General features: G+C 41.4%; 1 protein-coding gene across 3 annotated transcripts in view; it reads right to left on the reverse strand.

Moving 5' to 3' along the window:
• IARS1 (isoleucyl-tRNA synthetase 1) overlaps positions 1 to 17,004 on the reverse strand; it is a 95,503-nt gene that overhangs the window by 40,325 nt on the left and 38,174 nt on the right. For all 3 annotated transcript variants that reach the window (XM_030956516.1, XM_030956514.1, XM_030956515.1), the window contains exons 15-17: positions 8,530 to 8,656; positions 3,768 to 3,841; positions 2,438 to 2,632 (exon numbers count right to left, since the gene is read on the reverse strand). In XM_030956516.1, coding sequence (XP_030812376.1) covers positions 2,438 to 2,632; positions 3,768 to 3,841; positions 8,530 to 8,656 — 396 coding nt within the window. The remainder of the gene's footprint in view (positions 1 to 2,437; positions 2,633 to 3,767; positions 3,842 to 8,529; positions 8,657 to 17,004) is intronic.

Below are 17,004 nucleotides of genomic sequence, written 5' to 3' on the forward strand. Positions count from 1 at the left end.
ACCAAATATCTTCATCCTGAGTTCCTCCATTAAAAAAGAAAAAAAGCACTGTTTTCTAATTTTTTCCAGATAAAAAGAATAAAGAGGGAATATAAAGTTTTTAATTCTCCTTTTGCTACCCAACAGTATTTGACTGCATATTAAATAATATTTTGCATTACAATTAAGGGGTTGAAAAATGAAGACATTTCACTACAATCATGAAATTTAGTTATATTTGGCATCCTGCCTGCTTTGATTGCTTGTTTTGTTGGGGGGTAGAGGAGTGGGCAAAGGGAAGTGCCTGCCAACTGTATTGCAGAGGAACTTATTTAGCTCTAATAACTCAAGTTACTGGATGGAAAAGTTCTGCTTGGACAGAGTCAAACACACTAATCCAGAAAACACAAAAATTCATCTTCATCTGTCAATTTTCACAGTCAACCTAAAACTTCAGACATGGACTAAACACTTTGCAATGCTAGAACTAAAGCTGTATGCAGGCATACAAGTATGTATGAGAACATTAACCACAGAAAATCAGACAAAACTTTTCATGGGTGATTGAAAAGGATTTATCCAGAGTGAAAGAAGCAGATGTAGTTTACAGCTAAAAACTTTGACTTTTTTCTAAACTATATAATCTTAACAACATAAGGTTTGATTTCGTTTTTTTCTGCACTCATATAAACCCAAAATTCAAACTTAATCTTGGGGTAAAAATTACCAGGCTATACAATGGCTTGAAATCCTCAACACATTGACTTACATTTCAACTGACTCAACTGCAGCTCTGTCTCTAGTAGATAACTCAAGTTTTGTGATCATTGAGCTGCTGAGATTTTTCCTTACCAGGCCAAAGATGTGCCCTGTTACTTAATGATGTCTTCCACAAAAGCTGGGACATTTTCTTGCTAATATTGTATTTCTACAACTTTTTTGTCACCAAGCTTGAGACTATCTTGTGTTTTAGTTTAAAAAACTAATTATACACCTACCTGTACAGAAACAGCCAAGTTATCTGTACAGCTTTAAAGATGTGAAAGTAAATGCATTACAAAATGCTGTTAAATAAATATATTAATTATTAAAGTAGCTAGTAAAGCACTGCAGTGTTACACACAGGGTGATAACCTGATGTCTCACGTTTAGCTGGGTGTGTATTCAATTACCATTTGTTAGAGGTGGGGCAGTTATCCTCTGTTAATTGGGCAGTTTTCTTTATCTCTTCCACAACCAATCCCCCCTCCAGGAGATCTCTGCTGTTCATGGCCAGTGAGTGTCCCTGCATGGCTGATAAAAGTCCATCATCCCATGGGGAGATGCTCCGCCCAGGGGAGGAGCCAAACATTCCTACTTGGATATAATCTGAGATTTTGGGACACCACAGCAGCCTTTGCCCACTGCACTCCCAGAGGAGCAGCTTTCTTCTCCACTGCATTCCCAGAGGGAGCCCAGGCCCATCTCCAGCAGCCCTGGAGCTGCAGAGGAAAACTCCCCCCTTGTGCAGGATCCCTGCTCCAGCAGCAGCACAGCTGGCACTGCAGGAGGGCTGAGCCCCCATGGCATGGGGCTGTGCCAGCACCCTGACACACAGGGGGGTCAGCTTCTATTCTGACTCTGGCAGTGTTTTTTGTATTACTGCATTTTATTTTAATTTTCCGAATAAAGAACTGTTAATCCTATTCCCATATCTTTGCCTGAGAGCTGTTAATTTAAAAATTATAATAATTCGGAGGGAGAGGGTTTACATTTCCCATTTCAGGGAAGGCTCCTGCCTCTCTTAGCAGCCACCTGTCTTTTCAAAGCAAGCCACCTTGTTGGAATTCAGGACATCCCCTGGCTGTTCTGGACTGCCAGGATCCCTGCCGGGGGCTCAGAGACCCTGGCACAGAGCCCAAGACACCTGTGACTTTGATTATGACCCGTGGAGCAAATTACCAACCTTATATGAAAATCTGCAAGCCACAACAGTTTAGGTAGAATGATAGTGAATTTATCACGGGGTGAAAAATAGATTTTTGGGGTTTTTAGAATGGAGATTCAGGGGGCAAGATGGAGGAATCTGGGCATGTCCAGCCTTTCTCCTTCTTCTTGGCCTCTATCTTCTGCTGTGATGTTGGCACTTTTAGATTGGTTTAGAGTAGAAGCTCACTGTCTAACATAGGTGACAGGTATTGGGAAGTTATTGTAAATATTGTACATGTAGTTTTTAATATAAAAAGATAACACCACCCCAGGGACAGGCAGAGTGCCTTAGACTGTCTTGCTGAGCAGACCTCGGCTGGACAAGAGAAAGATTTTATAGATAAGAAACAATAAACAGCCTTAAGAATGAGAATTGAAGAGTTCTGACTCCTCCTTCGACTGCCGGGCTGGGAAAAGAGACTTTCTAACGCATCTCAGAGTCACTGTGACCAGCCAGAGTCCCCCTGAGCTAATAAACAGCAGGAATTACCATCCTCGTGTCTGGTCGATGCCCTCGGCGATGAAGTCGGCGGGGAAGGCGTCCTCGAGCTCCCTCCTGCTCTCGAAGGGGTAGTGCACCTGCGCGTAGGGCATGCTGCCGCTCTCGAACCAGCAGTCAAACACCTCGGGCACGCGGCGCAGCGCGCCCTTCCCGCAGCGCGACGGGATGCGCAGCCCGTCAATGCTGCAAAGGGGACAAACACCCCACCTTTAAAAACCTGCCTTCAAACTCAAAAGGCTTACTCAACCTTTACAGCAATACAATAGAAGGACTCAATCATCTTTGTTTCAGGTGTGCTATGTATCTCTGGGATGCCATTGCTACCATGTCACGGACGTATTTTATGAAAAATCCTTTTGTTAGGATTTTTTCTCCTGACAAGCTGAGAGGCCTCAGAAACAAAATGTAAACAATAATTATCTGCTGCTGTGGAATGCAACAGGTGCATCTTTGCTTGGTCTCATGTGGTTGTTTTTAATTAATGCACAATCACAGTCGAGCTGTCTAGGACTCTCTGGTCAGACACAAGATTTTATTATCATTCCTTTCCATTCCTTTCAAGCCTTCTGAGGAAATCCTTTCTTCTGTCCTTTCTTCAAGATGGATGCTCAGGCTTTTATACCCCTGGGGTTGCATCAGCCAGCCCTGGCCCCTCCCAAAGTCTGTCAGGCAGCTCTTCTGTGCCATTTATCAGTGGAGACTGCTTTGTAACTGCATTGGGGGTCAGGTGTTGCCATGCCTCACCCCCTAAGCACCCCCAAGCTTTTCCATTCCCCACTGCCCCATGTAAGGGACACATGTGTACACCTCCTTCTACCTGTCCCAGACAGCCCAGGCTGTCTGATGGCAGCAATACAGGGGGGAGGAAAGGGAACTATGGGGAGAACAGAGGACATCTAAACCACAGTAACATAACTATACATCACTAAAGCTTTTCTTAATATTCACACAATATTCACCCCGTAATTTCGAGAGCCAATCATCTCATTATCCATCTATGACACCAAACAACCCCCAACAAAACCAAATCAGGAGAAGGTCATGTCATGCTGGTGTATTAGGATGACAGCAGTTGTGGCTTTCATTTTAATGACTCTTTAAAAAGGTCCTTCAAAGCGTTTCCTTTGACAATCTCTAATTTTTTGTATTAACAGTGTTCAACAGAAAAAAAGAACATTTATATATGTTAATCACAAGTCCTGTTACAACTTTTCTATTCCCTAAATCTGTTTCCCAGGGTTTGGGCAAAAAAACCCCAAGGTTTTTTTATGTCTGCTTATCTATTTCTAATACCCAATGGAGAGTTTCTGTGACCCACCTTTCTCGATGCAGATCTGTCACTTTCACTCCAGACAGCTCCTCCAGTTCTGCCATTGAACCAACACAAACCACCTGTAGGAGAAATTACAGAAATTTAGCCAGTTATTTGTACACAGCAGCTATTTTTTTTAATATCAGACATGAGACTTGCAATATGCCTTGTAGCAGTTAATAGAGCTGAAAAAAAAATACAGATTTTGTATAAGGGTCTCCTTCCTCAAATGATGTTAAAGACCACTGCCCTGATTTAATACAATTCAAGTTACAAGAATTGGAGACTTGGAAGCAGCAATATCTTGGCAGGTTATCAAAAACTGTGGGGCTGGGGGGGCTTCTCCAAACCAGAAACAACCAAAACCCTGTGAAAATTCAATGACTGACTTTTACACAAACAGGAGTTTCAGATCCCAGGTTCCTCCCCTAAAGTAAGCAGCTCATTATGCATAAGTGTTCCATCCCAGGTAGACAAAACTGTACCTGTTAAAGGCTTTTTATTTAAAGTGAAGAAAGCATCACAGCTACCAAAGGGGTTGCTAAGAAAGACTTTTCTTGGTTTTGTTGCACCAACATGCTATTAAGAAAAATGCTGATTTCCACACCAGATTTGCACTGACATCATGAAACAATGATTTTGAAAAACTGTATGAGACAGCAGAAAAGCAAAGGTTTTATTTTAGGTTTTACTGAAATGGAGCCCTCCCAGACCCTGTGGCCTCTCTCATCTGGCAGGACTCATGAGCCACAAGCTGCAGTACAGGCCTGGATTTTGGAGATGCTGTCCCACATGCCATCCTTCCCATTTAGAACTGCAACAGAAAAACCCCAGAGTCTGACAGCTCTGACAAGGAAGGAGTTAAATGTAGCACCATAAAGAAGCTGTAAATAGGCCAGACGTTTTTCACATAAAATAACTTTAGAAGTTGCTCTTAAGATACAAAAAATCAGAGCACTGCTCAATTCCTTTAGCAAGTCTTAAACAGATGCATATGTATACACATGGAAATTGTGACTAACTGAAAGGTTTTGGTGTATTTCATTCCAAAAAATTGTCATGAATTACAGAAAAGACAGAAACTCAGTCTGATTTGGGTTTTAAGACATGATTTTCCCAGTCTGATTCAAGTGCTGATCTGCATTACTAATCACCATTTGCTATTGCTAAAGTACTTTGGAAATGTGATGTTTTCATTGTTTATCTGTCTTTTTTTTTCAGTAGGAAATGAGGCAGGACAATGATTCCACTAGCCAGGTACAAGAGGCTGCAGAATGCACACAAACTACACCAAGGGATTGATTCCAGATAAAAATACATCTTCAACAACAAACTATTTTTAACCCAGATCTGTTCTTCGTTCATGTGGCCCCATAAGTAAACACAGAGGCTCAAGTGAGCAGCAGCAGGTGCTTAGTTCAGCACTGCTGGAAGAAGAAAAGGTATTAATAGAGAAATGGCTAAAAAAATGTCCTTGGATACACCTTCACCTTCACTAACCTTTGTATTTGAATATACTTTCACACTAAGCTCTGGGAGAAAAGCTGCTCATTATTTGGTGCTTTTTTAACAAGTTGTTCAATGCTAAAGCAAAATTCTGAATATTGATGCAGAACTGCACCCAGAAATCACTCATGGAAGAAATGAAAAACCCACCAACCCCCAGAGTAACACAAATCTCCCCCACTGAGTCAGACTGCCTCTGTCCAAGGCAGAAGGAAGGAGCTCCTGTGTCCCAAGGGGAGCTCATTAGATACTGAAAGGCAAGAGGAGAAAGCAGCAAACAGATGCTAATCAAATTCCATCCCTCATTAAGCCCACCCCCTCGTTTCTGCAAGGAGCACACACAGGCTGATGCTCCCCAATTAAATTCCTCAATTAGATGGATCCTGCTCTGGATCCATCCCTTCAGGAGCCATGGCCGCCCCAGAAGCCTGGGCCCTCTCCTCTGCCCACCAGGCATTTGCTCCTCCTCCATTTCATGGCTCACACCAGCTACAAAAGCAGCTCCACCACCATCCAGCTCAGGCTGCAGCAGAGTGGCTGTGTCAGCACCTGCAAGACCTAACGTGAACCCACAGGTCAAGCTTAACCCCTGCCAACAAAATGAACATCAGATCCAGGATTAGCCATGTCCACAGGAGCACAGATCCATCCAGCAGCAGTCATGGATCTCAATGCTCCTGTGGCACAGCCCTGCAGTCCCTGCTGGATAGAAATGTTTGTTTTTGTGGGGCTGCCATTTCAGCTCTGCCCAGGACCACAGCTGGAGGAAGGGGTGTCCACAGAAAGGAAGAAGCCTGCAGGGTGTGGCAGAGAGATGTCTGGGATCTCCAGAAAGCATCTCATGAATATTCAACAGGAGAAGCAATGACTGCTACAGTCAGCCAGAAGTGGCCCAGAAATGCACCAGGAGAGGCTCCCTCACCCTCAGGAGAGCAGAGGCAGAGCTCTCTCCTTGTGCTGGACCAGACTGAGGGCACCCAGCCCAGGGCAGGGTTACCATGGGTGACAAGCCAGGAAATAATCAGGGCACTTCCACAACATCACTGAATACTGAACACTATAATTTGTATGCAAGTCCCATAAAATGAGCCCATATCTGCTTTACCAACTTGGGTGTTATATTAAAAAATTTTATTATCTAATCCAAATGAGATGTGTTCCTCCACTGAGGAAATCGTTGAAATTTGAAAGCTTAAAATGATAAACTGTCTGCAAAAATGTGGCAATAAACACAAGCTTCAGAATTTAACTTCCATTATGTGTCTCTACCTGATAATTATGCTAAAAGAAAACTAAAATAAAACCGTGCAAAACCAGTTATTGATCTGTAATAAAATTCACTTTAATACCAATTAATTCACCTTACTGTATATTAAATAAGGAATTGTTATTACTTCTCCAGGATTTAATATGCAAAGCATAATTGCATGCAACAAAGTGTTCTTCTGAGAGCAAGACATGGAGAGGCTGCTGTGCAATCCCACACCAGGCTGCAGTAACACTGGAGTCAGGGAATTCTGAGGGAATAGCATTACTGAGAGAGCAGATGTCACCTAGGCTCTAAGTTCCACATCAGCTCCAGCCCTGTTTGTTTTTCAAGCCATATCTCACACACACAAAAAGAGAGAATATTAAAAAAAAAATCTTAAGTTGAAATTTAGCTCAGTTCAGAAGCTGTACTCAGCTATTAAAGCACAATATTCAGACTCTGGAGCAAACAGAAATGTGTAACATCTATGGATAGAAATAATAGACCTGTTGGTATTTCCATCATAATTCAGAACACTGAGCCCTGAGGAATATTTGCAGCTTGTTTCAAAGGAAAGGTCAATCTTCCAAGTTAGACATCATTTTGTTATTAAAAACTAACAAATCAAACTTAGAAAAGCAAAAAAAATCAGTACACACAGGAATACAGATATGGGGAGACTGGACAGAAAATGAAATATTATTAGAGGCAAGGAGTGGAAGTAATGAAACCTTTACACAATCTTTTTCAGCTGTAGAATGAAACACTCAGCCACAACACTGAAAGCCTTTTTATTACCTAGAAGAAATTGTTATATCAAACAAGGGACTGAGCAATGTTGGATGAATGTGGAAAAAAGTGTGTATAAATTGTCAGTCCTCAAACTGAACTTGAACTGTTCTATGAGAGACAGAAGCACTGGATTTGTCAGTAATTTACAAACACACAGCACAAGCAGAATCCAAATGCCAAGGCTTTCTTAGATACTTAAATCCTAATTGCAGGAGTAGCTCCCTGCCTACCAAGATTCCCACTGAAGAGGAAATAAAAAATGCTTTATGGTGCACATCTAAGCAATGGCAAGTTAAAGATCATAAAATACTTCTCTAGCAGATGTTTTCCTACTCGAGGTCTTTCAGGTCTAAAATGAAGAGTAAAACTTTTTCAAATCAAGAGAGAGAAAAATAAAGGCTTGGGGTGCTGCCATCAGTATTTACCTTCCCTGCACACTCTGACACTAATCACCATTTCCTACTTCTTGCATGAGGGAGGCTTTTCATGTGTGTCTAATGGAACTAACCCAATGCAAAAAAAAAAAAATATAAACCACACAAAAAACCCAAACCCACTCTACCTTCAGAAAGAGTTTTAAAACCATCAAAATTGTGTTAACTGTTCACTCATGCTCTCTGCATTTTGCTACCAATGCAGGGTACCTTACAACTTGACAAAGCTCATTTCTAGCACTACCATTATACATTTTCATCATTCCATTAGATTCATATTTTTACAGTCTGCCACATTCACATTTGTGGCACTACAAATATGTACCTTTGCTGTTCTGCTGTGGTGGACTTGCTTTTATGCCTTCAGCAACTCATTTGGCTTGAACTAACCAACCACCAAAATATCAAAAGCAGACTTAAAGGAGTTACAAAAAAGAAAAAAATCTCCTTCTTGCCATTTTCTCACTGCATTTATTATTTCCTTTAGATTTGCCACCACTGCAAATTCTTCTGGGAAAGACAAGATTAATTTTAATGTAAAAACCAAGAAAAATTGCTTGCAGTTCTCAAGCAAAAGCAAAGCATACCTGTACAGGCACACCAAGGCACCCATAAATATGCACAGATCTATCACCTATTACACACATACAGATGGGTTATACAGATATGCTGTTCAAACGTGTAAATAGGACTTCAGGCTGCAGCAGCCAAAGATACACCAAAACAGGCAAACAACAAGTACAGGCAGGGTTTTTGCCAGCTGGAAGCTTTCATGTTGCTCACTCACCTCCTCCAAATCCTCACTGACCCACAGGGGGATGGGGGTGCCCCAGTAGCGGTTACGAGAGATGGCCCAGTCGCGAGCGTCCTTCAGCCAGTTCCCAAAGCGCTTCTCCCGCACAAAATCTGGAACCCTGGGCCAAAAAACCAACAGCATTCATGTGTCACTAGGTGCCACTTCAAAGCAAGCTGGTAAGAACTGGTTCTATTTGATTTTATCCACCAAGAAGTTCATTTCGGCATTGATTGACTTGGAGCACATTCATGTTACAGCTCTGGCTGCTGCAAGGCCTGAGGAGGTGCTGCCAAAAACACAACACTGCCTTCTTCTGATCTCAGGTGAGCTGCAGAAGTGACAAACACCAGGTTCATTTTACCATAAAGGAACCCAGGAAAACATGTACAACATAAAATAGATTCATTAAGGATGAAACAACAGCCAAAGTCCTCAGGACAGTCCAACACTGGAGGGTTATGGCTAAGGGTGATCACAACACTACTGCTTAAATTACATACAGAAAAAGATTTTGAGGTTGAATGAAATTCCCATGATTAAAAAGCCTGGAGCAATAGCATCAAAAGGCACCTTGGATTATGTGTAGGTACCCAGGTACATGCACATTAATCAGGTTGATAGATCATACAAAAAAATCCTTTCCAAGCTATTTATCACCTCACTTTGAATTACCCAATTAAGAAACAAAACACGCCCCCCAATCACAGAACCCTATCAAGGCTTGCAAAAACCTCATTTTGAGCACTAATGGGCACGGAGGGATGGTAAAATTTTCATTGTATGAAAGTGTCTTGGAGCTCAAAGGTAAGGCCAGAACCCGATGCCCCGCGAGGTTCCTGGCTGCGCTGAGTGGTCTGGTGCCTTGATCAGAACCATTAGAACCATTTTCTCCCACAGTGTAAACAAAGAATTAGCTATTTACCCAATGATTATATGCAGATGAAGGAAAGCAATGGGTTTTACACTCAACAATATGCTCCCCTCGTGCCTAAAGGTGCATTTCAAAAGACCAAATTCAAATGAAACTCACAGAAAGAGCAAGCTTAAGACAGCTTCAGACACACAGAAGCCGTGAATGAGCAGCTCACAACAATAAAGGAGCTCTGGAACTGAGATTTTAGCAACCCATGGCAGGTTGTGCTGGGTTTGTTTTCCCAGTCTAACTTAGAAAGGTCCTTCCCAAAGTCTGAGCTGGATGAGGAGACCCACAGTTTCCAAAGGGGGAGCAGCCAAGCTACAAAGCACACGGGGTCTCTTCCACCTTTTCTTTCTGAAGCTCTTGGTCCTCTTGTCAAGTATTTCTTTTTCAAGAAGATATTTAATCACAGATCAGTCCCAAGAATAACAAAGATGAAAGGTTCCTTTAGAGGACAAATTAAAAGGATGGATTCATATGACACATTGAGGTAGGATTTGGCCCAGTAGCAGGAGATTTATGAAGTAAGTGTGAACAAAGGAAAAAAAAAAGCAAACTATTGATGAAAATAAAAGCCACTCTCTTTTAAAAATTTTACCCATGATGATGCCACGTGGAGATCTAAAGGCTTCTTGATGCCAGTGCTGTCTCAAGTGGATAAAAAGTACCCTTAAAAGCCTCACTAAATATCAGCCTGAGGTTCCACAGCTTCCCTTGCTATTTCTAGAGTTACTTTCAGCTGCAGAGTTGTCTTCTGTAACAGTTCTCGAACAAAAATCCAATATAAAAAATTTTAAACAAACTCAGTGACTCATGTTTCACATGACATGTGCAGCCCTGCTCTGAAATGTAGAATGTATACAGGCTTTCCCAATTTGGTTCAGCGTGGGACTCATTACTATTAACTCTCTGTGCTGACCTTAGGAGACCCTCTCTCCAAACACAAGTGGAAACTGTACAAAGTTCATTAGCATTTGCCCAACGTTCCACTAATGTGGAAAACTTCTCTTTACATCACTCCTAAACTAGTTTCCATTTTTCAGAAGTTGTTAGACACTGATTAGCTGAAATTATTAGTCCCATTTAACATAGCTAGAGGCTGAGATAATCCCCCAATGACATAAAAATGCTAAGAGTTTCAACTCTGCCTCCTCAAAACACGCCTGAAAAATTAATTTTATCCCCAAAGTGGACATTAACCACAAAAATGTATGTGGTGTGATCTCTCTCTCTGAGCTATGAAAGCATATAATTTACCTCTTCTGGTAAAATTGTCTGACCCTGCTGCCAGTTTTCAGTGGAACATGAAACACAAACCACTTCATCTCCTACCAACCACATCTGCAACGATGATCTGTGGCTCTTCAGAGGTACAAGGCAGGAATAACAGTGGCACAGCCATCAATTCAAACAAAAAGAGCCTGTATCTAACCCATTCTGAGCCCATCACTCAAAGGAAGTGTTACTTAAAGAGCTGGGATGTGCCTGAGCAGAGATGCTGCCCATGGGTGCTGCCAAGGGCAGGCACAGCCTCCAGCTGGGATCAGGCTGGAAAGGGATCTGCAGCAGGAACAGCCATGCCAGGCACAGCCCTTCCAGTCTGGAGCCCATCACTTCTACTTATTCTCACTAGATTTAGCTCCAGATAGCTCAGCTTAACATGTACCTACATACCACAGGGGAAAAAATAAAATCAGAGGCACCTTCTATTTAAATATTTGATTAGTCTGGGGAAAAAGAGAGTATTCTCAATGATGTTGTTATTAACACCTGATCTTTATTTAAACCAATTCCAGGTTAGTGTTCTTATAGAGCTTTTCAGTTTCTTTTCATCCTACTCTTAAATATTTTCTTGGTGTATTTCTCCTGTTAAGTTTTCATAAAGACACCATCCTACCACAGGCATGTATTAGTTGAGGGAGTATTTTTTACTCTTCCATCTACACAAAGCAGCTGGAAGAGAAATGAAAAGCCCTCTCCCATATGGCAATGCACATGTTTTTCATGTTTAACCCCACATCCATCACAAAGCCCCTTCAGGGTGGCACACAGAGCTCAGGTTCCTGCTGGTGACCCCTGAGTTTGCAGTTGGCTGTGCCCAGTTGTGCCTGTTCAGAGCCCCTGGATGGCACTGGACACCTTCACACCTCAGAGAGGATCAAACCCCAGCACCCAGCAGCTCCATGAGGCTGCAAGTGAAAAATCAAAGCAGCCCCATCTCTCCCAAAGCCATGGTGCTACAGCTCCTCAAACTGAGCTGTGAGACATGGGGTTTTTTTTATTTCCCAACTGGCCTACAATTTGTTTGACCTTCAAATTTCTCTGCAAAATGACACAGATAGGATTTCATACTTCTTTCTCTGACATTTAGCAAGGTTAAGGAGACTGCTGCCTCAGCAGGTCAGGGAGCTCTTGATTCATGGGTATGGACAACTGCAATTTCTCCTCTTGGCACCCAGGACAGGGCACTAAATAAACTTCAGCATGCAGACACTGCCGCAGTTGGAAAGTTCAGGGAACTGAGCTCCACAACACAAAGGAATAAATATTGTTTTGTCAAAAAATAAATTAAAAATATTCTGAATCAAAGTACATCAGTTCCAACCTGTTTGAATGCTCGTGTCTATCTTACTTTCCCAACATCAAAACTCTATCATATAAGTTAGAGATAATGACAATTATTCATTTGCTGCAAATTTCTGTGTCCATTTTTGACTGTCTGTTCCTATTTTTGAAGCAGATGTGGGGTTTTGCCTAATTCATGCATTGCTAAGTCCTCTGTACAGTCAACTCCCACACCCTTTCTTGGTAGCTACTCATTTTCTTCGTGTCTAAAATAAAAATTCCATTTGACAAGCCAAAAAAACCCATGAAGAGCAAAGCAAAACCCAGCCTTTTAACAACATTTATTAACTTATTACAACAGGAACCATCTTCTTTGCCTTCTCAGTCCATGCACCACTCAGCACCCAAGTCACACAAGCAATGTGGGCATGGATTTGAAAACAGCAAATATTGACCACCTTCAATCCCAGAGCAAAACTGAGTCTGCTGACAGTGAGCTACCACAGGCTGAGCCAGTGGGTTCTCAGCACCAATAAATACTCACGAAACAGCATCAATTAAATAAAGAAATTTGCTTTCTGACTCTTGTCTCCAGAGGAAAAATGTACAGGATGCAAATAAATATTCTACATTATCACATAATCCAGAAGGAAACTTATTAAAAGGGTGAAGACATCTGCTTCTTTTCTGTAGATATACTTTGAAGCATATTTCTTGTGCTCATAGTACAACTGCAAATACTGAACTCAGCTCCTTATTCCATCTGAGAGCTCAGGTGTGCTCTGAGCTGCCTCACTGTGCCCCAGTCACAGGAGGCAGGAACTGCCTCAATGCAGCACCATCCCTCTGTTCTGTAAACACAAACAGCACTGCCAAAATAAAACACTGCCCCTGCACAAGCCTCGTGTTTTATCATCAGCTCAACATGAAAAGCTGTTTCAGATATTACATAAAGATAGGCTAATCCTTTCTCACTCTTCATTGTCATGATATTCTCAGCAAAACCACAGCACCTTTATGTATTGGGTAAGATTTACTTCATAATTGCTAATTAAAGGAGTTAAGACTGTAAAGTTGATAAACAAAATACTACCTTAAGCAGTGGGAATTAGGGACCTAATACCAGATTAAGAACTCTAATACAGCTTTGGTTCTGAGAGGATGGTCCCAGATCTGTCCTGTCCTTTGGCAAGCTGGTAACTTTTTAAGTGCCACCTGAAATCAGGAATCAGTTTTAAGTCTGGAAAAGAGAAAGTTACTCTTGCAGAAGATAGCTGAGTTGTATCAGCAACCCCAAAAGTGATGAAGTAGTTATTCTATGTCATCTAACTAAATATGTACAGATTTGTTTAAATTCCTAGGATACCAACTGAGGGGTTTATTTTAGGTGTAGAATTTGGCTTTCTTTTTAAACATTAACCAACCCTTAGAAGACAAAGGCTTAAATTCCATTATGTTAATTTACTCTAATAACAAGCCTCCTTCAACATGCCCTCAAATTGATTTTTAATGGTTTTTAATTCAAAGAGATAAAATAAGCAACTATTCGTGGCCTTTTGACACTTTAATTAGCACCAATCTATATCATGGACCTAATTAAACATGGGGGGAGGGAGGAAAGGTCAGTGTGTGCCAGGCAGAATTTCCACTGCAGCAGCTCTGCTCCTCAGCCTGGCAGAGCTGCAATGGTGCAACCCCACAAACCCTGCACCACTGACTTTGCTGCTTATGGTGCAGCTCACAGGGGCTAGCTGAGCTGTGCTTTCAATCATTTTCATCTCCCAATGTTTCTCTTGGCTCTTGTCTCCTGGTTCCCATGGCAACCCCCACGTTTGGTGTGACTGCAATGCTGCTGCAGCCCCGTCAGCGGCACCGCTCCGGACGCAGCCGTGACCTCCACGGCTGGCACACACCCCAGTGACACCCTGCTGCACCCCCCTGCCACAGCCAGGCACCTGCTCACCCTGCTCAACTCCTTATCTTATCAACAATCCCTGCAGCCCCAAGCCAGGGAGTTTCCTTGGGAATGTTCTAACGTTCGCTGGCACAAAGTATTTTGTAGGGCATCAGCACTCAGGATCCATCCCAATGCACATCTATCAACAGATTTGCATTCCTGGGACAGGGGCAGACATTCAACACACTGCTCATGTCACAGATTTACCAGCTGCCCAAGAAAATCGTGCTGGAGTTGCTTTGTGAACTGGCATTTAGGGGGTTTATTTCAGAAGCTTTTCCTTGAAGGAAAAAACAAGCTTTAGGTGACCCTTCAGTGGGGCTGGAGAGGTAGCTTTGCATTCATGGCATCATCAGCAAGCTCTGCACAAGAGGCTCAGAGAGCAAACAGCAAAATTAAGGCACAGCAGAACAGTAGGCATCAAAATCCAGTGAACAAGCCTCCAAATTCACTTCTAATCCTCAGCCACGTCTGATAACAGACAGTAATAAAACCTTCTCTAAATTAGACAAACACAAGGCTAACCCTGCAGCAATTTTTTCCACCTCCTGCTGTAGGCAATGGCAGTAATTTTGATTTTTCCTCAGGAAATGTTGCCATCTAGTGACTCCACGTTGCTGTACACATCACAATTGCTACTAGAGGGAGGATCTCATTTGTAGTCACGATTCCCCAGTAAGAAAAGTGTGACTGATGACTCAAAAAGAAGAGTTACAACTGCTTGGTGATACTAAAGAAAAGAAAAAAAAAATGAAAAAATCTACACACAGCATACATTTAAAACTGTTCAGATGAAATGTATTAATATTAACAAACTAAGAAAGAAAATGTCCTGAGACTTTCCATAAAACAAAAATAAGCAGCAAAAGAAGGAAAAAGGACTCACTGATTTTCTTCCATTGCTCTACAATCATGTTATGATTTAAAATTCTGTTGCCCTGCTACAGACTCAGATTCCTCATGTGAGCAAAAATGACAAGTTCAGTAAAATAAACATTTGCTTTCTATTGTGGATGGGCTCCACAGCCTCGGGGTTTCTGACACAAACAGGCATCATTCCTGATAACACCTCACTTTCCACAGGTGGGAGACAGTTTTGTGGTCAAAGATTAAAATGACCAGGGTGAAAAGCTTCTCCAAAGCTTGATGGACACATAAGAAGACACCTGGGCTCACTCAGGAGCTGCAGGGAGTGAGTGCAAAACTCTCATTTTAATTTCACTATGGAAATGTGCTTTGGGTGGCATTTCCAACAAGAACTAACAGCTTAAGTGATGGTAGTCAGGAAAATAATATCTTCAACCATACATCAAGCTCTTTATTACAGCACCTGAGTTCTTCAGTGGTGAGAAGATGCCAGAACAAAAGGTTTGGCTTCTTTGAAGTCCCTGACTGTCTCCCATCACTGCTTTCCTTCCACTGATGCTCATTTTTCCACTCCTGCAAGTGCTGCACATCTTATGCAAACAATGTCAGAACTGCACAATGTCTTTTGCATCAGAAACTTGGCAAGAGTTACAGGTCAATGTTTCAGGAGTTACTGAAGGAGAACTTCAAATGAAAGAGGTTTAAAAGAAAGAAAAAAAAGAGTTCAAAGCTGCTATTTAAATACAGAGTCTTTTCTATCAGTCTGCAAGAATGGAAATATAACATCCACTGCCAGAAGGATGAGCTACAACAGTTTGGAATTCTCATTAGAAGTTGCACGGATTTATTGCTCACAGTAACTAATAAATTTTCAATTTACACCAACTTTGAATACTGATGACAGGAATTAGTCCTATATTGTAATTACAATCTAAGGTGGCCTGCTTTAGTCTGTGGGTACATAAAAAATGCTCTTTCAACAAACCATTTGAGAAAATTATGGTGACAACAATTAAGGCTGAAATCCAGACAGAACCTTGGTGCTGCATCCAGCTCTCTTTATCAAGAGAATAGAAAGCCAAGATCTGACAAAGTCTGGATTTTACAACAGCCAAATCTGCCCCTCTTCATCTCAAATACAGCAGCAGTGGGTGCCTGAATGCCAAATAGAAGAAAATCTGTTTAATTTAAATTTTCTTTAAATAAGATCTCAGTTACACAGTAAAGAACATTCAGTAAGGGAACTTCAATTAAAGGCTGAAGCACAGCCCCCTAAATACTGTTCCAATTGTGCATTTTCATCAACATCCAGCACAAGTTAATTCCCAGTCTGACTGAAATAAGGATGCAACAGAGCAGAGAGGGTTTCTTGGCTTCTGGTTTTACAAAAACGCTGGCACATTACTCATGCAGCCATTATTGGAAGTGATAGTTAAATTCATTTTGGAAAATGAAAATAGAGTTACTGGTTTTAATAAATTTTGAATGACTGTGGCCTTATAAGTTGGGTAATTCACTAAAAAACTAATTAGAAATGCAATCAGGTTGCAAAGTTTGTCCAAGTATGTTTAATCTATTTCATCAGAAAGGATATCTATCAAGAGGGCAGCTATTCTTAAGGGACAATATACCTATCAGTCATTTGTAGGAATAAAAAAAGCAATGCAGTCAAACCCATTTTGTAAAGGTTAATATAGTCTGAAAAGCATTTATCCCAAATTTTCTCATTTTCAGGACATGCTGAAGCCCCAGAGAGTCCAAAAATAAATTTTTAAAAAGCTACATATTATTCCTGTGACACTTTCAGAGATCAAGTCTCTTCAAAAGCAGAAAAAGTAGGTTTTGGGAAGGAAGGAGTTCCCAAAATTTAAATAAATGAATACTGCAGAAGGCCAGAAGTCTCAATGCCAACTTCAGAAGCTACAAGCCCAAACAAAACTGGCATCAATGGAGAACACATGAAGAAAACCTCAAAAACACTCCCTTATTCTTTACAAAAGCTGGATTTTAAAAGCCAACTTCCAGATTACCCAGTATGCAAATTACTATGAATTCACATACTGGAAATAACAAATTATTATTTAATAATAATTCTGTGATCATACATCTCTACTTGTAACTACACTCCCAACAAAAAGCTTCCCAAAATCCTAAAGACCAC

This window comes from Camarhynchus parvulus, chromosome 12 (genome assembly GCF_901933205.1).
Source record: "Camarhynchus parvulus chromosome 12, STF_HiC, whole genome shotgun sequence".
Classification (NCBI taxonomy): Eukaryota; Metazoa; Chordata; class Aves; order Passeriformes; family Thraupidae; genus Camarhynchus; species Camarhynchus parvulus.